Source organism: Myodes glareolus, chromosome 4 (assembly GCF_982192425.1).
Source record: "Myodes glareolus chromosome 4, mMyoGla1.1, whole genome shotgun sequence".
Taxonomy (NCBI): domain Eukaryota; kingdom Metazoa; phylum Chordata; class Mammalia; order Rodentia; family Cricetidae; genus Myodes; species Myodes glareolus.
In genome coordinates, this window is record NC_142029.1 from 65044920 (window position 1) to 65052874 (window position 7955).

Here is a 7955-nt window from a genome sequence, read left to right on the forward strand (position 1 = left end):
CTGTAGACCAGGCTGGCCTCATACTCAGAGATCTACCTGCCTCTGCCTCCTGAGTGCTGAGATTAAAGGCATGTACTACCACTACCCGGCTTCCCAAGTACCGCAATTAAAGGCATACGCCACCACCACCACCCAGCCTGGACTGGAAAGTCTTAAGGGGAAGATGAGTGAAGTTTCACTAACCCGCCTTATATAAAACCTTTACTAACTCAATGTAAAGCACCAGGTCACTCAGAAATAAGTGAGGAATCTGGTAATGATCCACACCTGTAATCTTTGTATTTAGACTGAGGGAGGAGGATGAGACAGGCCAACTCAGGCTACCTAAGTTTCAGACCAGCCTGGCCTACATAGTGAGAAACCAGTCACTCTAGAGGCAGAAGCCAAAGGATCACAAAGTTGAGATTACAAAACAGTTTTAGGATTGCCAAGGCTATATAGTGAAACTCTCGCAAAACAATTTTTAAAGAGTGGAAAGGCAGCCCTTCTGGTACCTATAATCCAGAGTTCACAGGTATTAAATGCCTTTTCATTCCCTAGCAACAATGAGGGATCTCAGAATGGAAAACAAGTCCTGATTATATACAAGCTTGCATGGTAGATCTAAAAGGAATTTACTGAGAGGCCACAAGAAGTGGCAAGATGTGTCGACCAAAGCTGTGTGAGCAATTCATAGTTCACAAGGGCTCTTTTACAACAAACATTTAATACCAGAGACTGGCTGAGTTCCTGCAGGGAATGCTACATGTGGCCAATGCTGCGGGTAGAGGTGAATGAATCCTTGGAGGCTGGGCAGGGTAGAGTGGGCAGGAGAGCAGCAGAGTGGGTGGGGACAATGCTAGGTGACTAAACTTGGGTTAGAAACAAGAACTGGATAGCTGAGAAGTAGATAAGATCTGGCATAAGATCTGGGGAAACAACAGACACTGTTGGCATAGATATAGGCCTGGGACTGGTGAAAAGCAACCAGATTGGCAGTCAGGCTCCAGGCAGTGACAATTGGCCTAGCCAACTCTGGAAGCTTCTCACTCTGTTTTTGCTCTTCCAACTTTATCTGGGACCTGTGCCCTTCATGAGTAGAGCAGGACAGGACCTGAACTAGTCTCAAGAGCTATCTTCAAGATGGCTGGTCCAGCCAGGCATAGTGGTGCATGCCAGCGCTCAGGAGGCAGAGGCAAGTGATCTCTGTGAGTTCAAGGCCAGCCTGGTCTAGTCTACATAGCAAGTTCCAGGACAGTCAGAACTACATAATAGAGACCCGATATTTAAAAAAAGAAAGTTAAGATAGTTGATCCAGCAGATGTGAAGGCTGCCCAGAGATTTCAAGAAGGTACCCTGTGTTAATGGATGGTTAGATGGATGACCTGACATTCATGAGTTAGAACCAAGTGAGTTTGCTGCCTGCTCCCCAAAGCATCTTAGTACCCTAAACCCTTTAGGCCACTGAGGAGCCAACAGACACCATATGTTGCTGCCAGAAGGATGTTAACCACTGCAGAAAGTAGGGTCTGGTAGGTTAGGCTCTCCACCCACTGCTGTCTTTGAAACAGTTAAGGCAGAAAGTAAGAGCACTGAGCTGTGGTTAGGGACAGGTCAGACAGGGTCCGCTCTTGGCCACAGTGGATGTCCAGTATGTCCAGACTGCACTGGTTGTGAAGAGGTCATAGAGTGCAAGTATCTGAATCCTCAGTGGCCACCACTCCCTTGGCCTGGGCTGTGCAAAGGAATCACGAACACAGAGACGTCATCGTAGGACACCTGCCCTTCTCCATTGGCACCATCATCCTTCCCCTGTGTGTTGTGTATCAGCACTTTGGCCAACTCTGAGAACCTGTAAAGACCAGATGTACTTTGGGGATAGAGCAAAAGGCCAAAGCCAGTCCTCCAGAACTCAATGCACAAGAAAGAACACCTGGGAGACCCCTTGTGGCACAACCATAAGACAATCAGCAAGCCTGAAAGGGCCACAAACTAGATTATCAGACTAGACTTAAATTTTTTTCATATCCCCTCTCCTTTAGGTCACTTGAGACCTTTATCAGGCTACCCCCCCCTGAGTTAGTACTGTCTTCGCAGCTGAAGCTACTTGGACCAACCCAGGTCCAGTCAGGTCCCCTTCAGCTACAGTACCTATGTGGGTCCTCTCGGTTCCCAGTGAGGAAGCTCCGCACAAGCCGTGCCACCTGCTCGTTGGACAGGACATCCCAGAGCCCATCAGTTGCCATGACAACCACATCCTCCTCTTGCAATGCCAGCTGGTCCATATCCAACACAGTCACCTGCAAGTTAAGCCTGAAGATCCTCCAATGCTCCCTTCCCAGCTCCTACCAGGTTTTCTCTGCCCTTTGTGGGCAGTTTGAACCTGGAGTGGGCTACATTGCTCTATCACCTGTGGGATGGAGAGCAGGAAGGGCTTGAGCTGGATGTTGGTGTCCAGGACTCTGAGTTGATGGTCCCCCAGGCCTCGGGAGACAGCCAGTGTTCCTAGTAACCGAGCCTGGGGGAAAGGGAGGATGCAATGACAGTAAGAAGCTTAGATATGTCCAGGGTCTGGCTCTGCTGAGCACAAAAGGGGAAGTGGACGTGGCTTCTAAGGGAGAAACATCATGAGGGAACAGACACCAGGATAACAGCCACAAGTAAGGGACAAAGGAGCTCCCACCTTCAAGGAACAACTAAAGAGGGATTCTTGGGCAGGGGGCACTGACCTGCCTACCCTGTCCGTGAATCAGTGGATACTTGAGATCAGACTTTTCCACCTGTTTGTAGCTCCTGCAGGAGCGGACCTAGAATTAGCCAAAGGCCCACACCCTACTGCAGCTTCTCCCATCCTCCACCCAGCTACCACACCTTCACATGCCCACCTTGCCCAAGCAGGACTGCCTCAGGCCATCCAGGTGAGCCTGGACCGTTCCCCACCCTGTCTCCCAGCTCACCAGCCGTTCATGTGATGATCCCGGAACAAAACCTTCTGCCCTAAGTCATCCCCCTTCAGCCGCCGTGGAAACTCCAATCGGGTGAACTCACCAGCCAGAAGCTCAGGGTAGATGAAGGCCTAGGACATGGAAGCCAAGTTCAGATCAGGATCCCTTCCCAGAGCCCTGTGTGGGCCTCAGCCCAGGGAGTTGAGGGGTCCCTCTGCCAAGAGTGCCTACCAGCTGCTGGATCCGCTGCCGCTCGGTTTCTGGAGTGAACTCAGAACTCAGCACCCGTATCTCATCTCTCCGCACCAAGATGGCTCTACACGGGTTGGGGGAGCGGAACAGGTCTATGAAACAGCTTCCATACTCACCCATGGCCACCCTCCTACCACCCTTCTCCAACCACCAGGGGCCACTTCTGGCCATTCTGATCCCTCCATGACTGCTTAAGACCTAGAGAGTAAAGATACAGCCCTTTAGCATGGCCCCTGTAGCCCCTTCCTGCTTTGGCACCACTGTCCACTCATACAAATGCATGGTCAGCCAGTCCCCTCATTTCTAAACATTTCACTGCCTCAACTCCCTCTGGTACCCTCTTGCCCACTACCCTGCCCTGCCCTCCAAGGTTCCACTCACCTGCTATCCCCAGCATTGGCCACATACAGCTTCCCCTGCAGGGACACAGCCACCAGGGCTGTACAGCCACCCACCTGGCCTGAGGCCTCCAGCTCTCTCCCAATCACATCATCCTGGAGCAAACCAAGGGCATCACAGCTGCTGCCAGAAGTGTCAGACATCTCCAGTTCCCCACCCCTTATTACAACCACATTCTCACAAAGCAAGCCTACAAATCCCAGCTCAAAAGCTTGACCAGTAGCCGGGTGGTGGTGGCGCATGCCTTTAATCCCAGCATTCAGGAGGCAGAGGCAGGTGGATCTCTATGAGTTCGAAGCCAACCTGGTCTACAGAGTGAGTTCCAGAACAGCCAAGACTACACAGAGAAACCCTGTCTCAGAAAAAAAAAAAAAAAAAAAAAAAAAAAAGGCTTGGCTCCTGAATTCCTGTATAAAGAGATTTTACACAAGGGAAGTGTAATTCAAAATAGGAAGAGAAACCAGTGTTTGCTCTGAGGGCCAACAGCAGTACAGGTGAGCAATTAGCACACAATAGGAACTAGATAAATGGAGAGTTAAGCTGAAGACCTCGGGGCTATGACTAGAAATGAACAAATACACACAGTGGACTTTCTCTCCAGAGTCCAAGGAAGGGGGTGACTATGGTATGCAGTTACACCCCAAAGGCCCCACTCACACATTCCTGGAAGGCGTTCTCCAAGGCCCCAATCACCAAATCTTCTGCCCGGATGCCCTTTTCCTTCACAAACTGAGGGTCACTGGAACAGACACAGCGGCCACTGAGATGCATGGGAGGCTGGGTGGCCAGCAAGCCGTCTACCACAGCCTCCAGCTGCCGGCGCAGGCAGGAATGCAGGGTATTAGCAGCCAAAATGGCTGCTGCAGGTCCGCCATGCCCATCAAACAGGGCCCAGTAATGACCTGTCAGGAACTGCATAGGAAGAAGGACTGTCAGGCTCCACCAAGCACCTCCTGGCCCTAGCCTGAAAGTGGGGTTCAGGCTGGGCTGTACTCACCTCCTCTGGGCACACCGTCAGCCACTCTTCTTCAATCCCAAACTCACATCGCTGGATGCACAGCTTCCCACAAGCAGCCTGGTCCTCATTGAACTCAGATTTCTCAGCATTGATAATCCTGAGGTCATAGACATCACCAGTCTCATCTATGCCTCTGTGGTACAGAGACTTCACCGGGGAAAACTGCTTCTTGGGTGCCATCCCTGACACACCTGGACAACTTTTTTCTTTTTCTTTTTTGAAGTTCTTTTGTGACTGTGAATGTGTGTGCAGAGACCAGAGGTGGACGCCAAGCGCCTTCCTCTATTGCTCTCCGCCATAGTGTTTTGAGACAGGTCAGTCTCTTACAAAGCCTGGGGCTCACTAATTCAACTAGACTGCCTGACCAACAAGTCCTGTTGGTCTTCTTTCCGCGTCTACCTCCCCAGTACAGGGCGCAAACGCCACATGCAGCTTTTTACAAGGTTGCTCTGGGAGACCCGAACTCAGATCCTCATGCTTGCTGTGCAAGCCAGTTACTTTACACTGCCCCAATGATGGAAGTCTTCTAACAGTTCATTGGCTTTGTCGCTAGGGTTTAAATCAGTGCAGGCCCCTTATAGTTATTGGGCAGGTCCAGGGTTGGTGGGGTATCATCTCTACCCCAACCCTATCCCATAGAGCATAGGCCAAACCCAGAGTGAAGTGTGAGGTGGGACATACATCTCAAAAGACCAGAATAAAGGGGGGCCCAGTTGGATGATGGCCCTCCAGGGACCTACAACCTTCTCCAAAAGAAAATGCCAGAGTGGTTAATGGAGGAATGTTGTCAGGAGTCCAGGGGTGAGAACAAGAAGGGGGTTAACGGGAGTGTCCATACTCAGCCAGTTTTCTAGGTCAGTACAGAGCCCAACGAGATCAAGGAGGGAGTCTGAAGGGGACACGGGGGCAGGGACACTCACTCGGCGTAGCCTGCGTTCCAAGGCAGCGTGCGGCCTCGCGCCGGGCAGCGCACGGGCCGGGAGTCCGAGCGGCGCGAGGAGTCGGTGGCGCCGAGGCTGGAGCCCGAGCCACGCAGGAAGCGGGGCCGGTGATAGGGCACCGGGCTGGAGCGCGGCCCCGGTGGCTGCGGCTCGGGAAGCGGACCCCCGGGTAGAAAGCGGCGCCGGAACCAGCCGGCGGACATTGCGTGGCGGCCGGGGGCTGCCCGCGTAGAGCGGGACACCCAGGTCCCGCCCGCCCTAGAGAGGAAGCGGGCCTTGGGGTGGAGCCTAGGGCGGGCACCACACCCCCTCCTGTCCCTCCCGCCCCTGTGTGTGCGGCTAGAGAACATCACCTTCACCTGTAAGGAGGGAAAGGCTTTCGCCCACCCCACTTTACTAGCGAGGTGAAGCCGCCTGCCTGAGGCCGTGTGGCACTGAGCAGGTGCGAAGGCTCACCCGCACCTGTGGGACTCGATCCCACTGAGAGGGGAAACCCTTCCCTCTATTCTAGGAACCGTTAAGTCATCTACAGTGGGTGCTGGGCGAGTGCACACAGAGCCTCAGCCTCGCGCTGCTAGCAATCGCCTGACGCAAGAGGAGGATGGGGACAGCATGTCCTTGGAGGTGTGAGATGACACATTGACTAAGAGCGTGCCCAGAATGCTCCAGAGTTCTGCTCGTCCTGGTGCTCATTCTCAGAGGCCCACTCCCAAATGGCTGTCCCTGCAGTCAAGATGGCGTCTCTGGACAGCACAAGATCCTCCCTGGAGTGTGAGTGATGGACAGCAGGAACCTATGGGAATTTAAAGCAGAGCATGGTTCCTTTCTCCAGTTTGTCAAAAGTGCAACCTTGAACTGAGGGAAGTGTAAGAATTTCTCTGACATATTTTGTTGCTTTGAGACAGGCTTTCACCATGTAGCCCAGGCTAGCCTGGAATTTATAAACCAGGCTGGCCACAAAGTCTAGGCACTCCTTCTGCCTTCCATGTACTACAATTACAGGTAAGTGCCATCACTCTGGCTCAGAATGTCTCTTAAATTCTAGGTAGCTGTCACTGTTGGGGCTAGCCGCAGTGTTCCCTTTTATGTCTGCACATTAACAGAGCCCTTGTCACTTTCTGTCACCTAAGCCCAGCTGCCCCTCTGCAAGGCTGCAATTTCCATTTCAGGCCCACAGAGGGGAAGTATTAGCTACCCAGGGTTTGCAGTATGACAGTGCAGCGGAGTCGGACCACCCCTCAAGGGATTTCTCTTCCTCTTTTCTCCTCCAGGAAGCCAATTCAAAAAATCTCTTAAGGGCCAAGGATAGATGGATGAGGCATTCTCTCCCTCCCTTTGTCACTGTCCCTAAACAGGCGGTTGCTCTGTGGGCCTCACTTCCTTCAGTCAGCCAGCCCAGCTCTGCTGGCATGTCCTCCTACCCAGGGAGAGGAGGGGTCTTAGGAAACAGAGCTGCACCCTGGTAACTTGGGGGAGCTAACCTACTGAGCCCACCGAGTAACAGCCACACTCAGGGCATAGGAATACGGAGCTAACGCTGAGCCCTGAAGATCGGTAGGGTTCTGCTAGGTGGTGCCTGATCCAGGTATAAGTAGAGACAAAGTCTGAGAAAGTTACAGCCAGACACCCTCCCCCACCTCACCCCACTGCTTCCAATAAAAGGGATGGATACATATGATGATTTCGTCCACACCAGTTGCCTTAGTTTCTTTACTTCTTGCTGTAACAAAGTATCTGTAAAAAGCAACTACCGGAAGGATAATCTATCTTGGGTAATCAGGAATCCCAGGCAATTGGTCACAGTGTGTCTGCCACCAAGAAGAGGGGACTCTTCCCTAGTTATTCAGACCGCTGCCCACATTCAGGGTGGGGCTTCCCTCCTGATTAAACTGTCCTGGAAATGCCCTCATAGACTAGCTCAAAGGTTCCCCTCCTAGATAATTAATTCAACACTCAAGATCAGTCATCACACTGTTGTATATACACTTCCATATCCTGTTTCCCCATCCTTGGCAATCACAACTCTTATCAAAGTTTTAAAACCTTTGCCTACAGATAAATAAAATTCCAATACAGGGGGGCTGGAGAGATGGCTCAGTGGTTAAGGGGCTGCTCTTCCAGAGGATATGTGTTCAGTTCCCAGCACCCACATGGCAGCTCACAACTGTCTGTAACTCCGGTTCCAGAGGATCTGACAACCTCACACAGACATACATACAGGCAAAATACCTCACATAAAATACAAATAAATAAATTATAAAGAAGTTTCAAATACAGTTCAGTTTTCATTTATTTGGCAGTTTTTCTGACTCCTTGCTTGTTTGTTGATATTGTCCCATGTCACCCAAGCTGTCCAGGAACTCACTATGTAGCCCGGGCTAATCTTGAACCTTTTTCTTTTTCCTTTCTTTCCATTCATTC

General features: G+C 51.6%; 1 protein-coding gene across 2 annotated transcripts; it reads right to left on the reverse strand.

Annotated features, from left to right (window-relative positions):
* Positions 1-687: 687 nt before the first annotated feature.
* Positions 688-5789, reverse strand: Ppm1m (protein phosphatase, Mg2+/Mn2+ dependent 1M). 2 transcript variants are annotated; one of them, XM_085689666.2, is made up of 10 exons: positions 5514-5789; positions 4573-4690; positions 4233-4487; positions 3558-3670; positions 3156-3240; positions 2937-3055; positions 2709-2772; positions 2390-2497; positions 2131-2255; positions 688-1831 (listed from the first exon to the last, which is right to left on the reverse strand). In XM_085689666.2, the coding sequence occupies exons 1-10, from the start codon at positions 5735-5737 to the stop codon at positions 1687-1689; spliced, it is 1356 nt and encodes a 451-aa protein (XP_085545792.2). In that variant the 5' UTR covers positions 5738-5789; the 3' UTR covers positions 688-1686. The 2 variants fall into 2 exon arrangements, with proteins under 2 accessions (XP_085545792.2, XP_085545791.2); XM_085689665.2 differs by having other exon boundaries at positions 2131-2279; positions 5514-5786.
* Positions 5790-7955: the final 2166 nt, after the last annotated feature.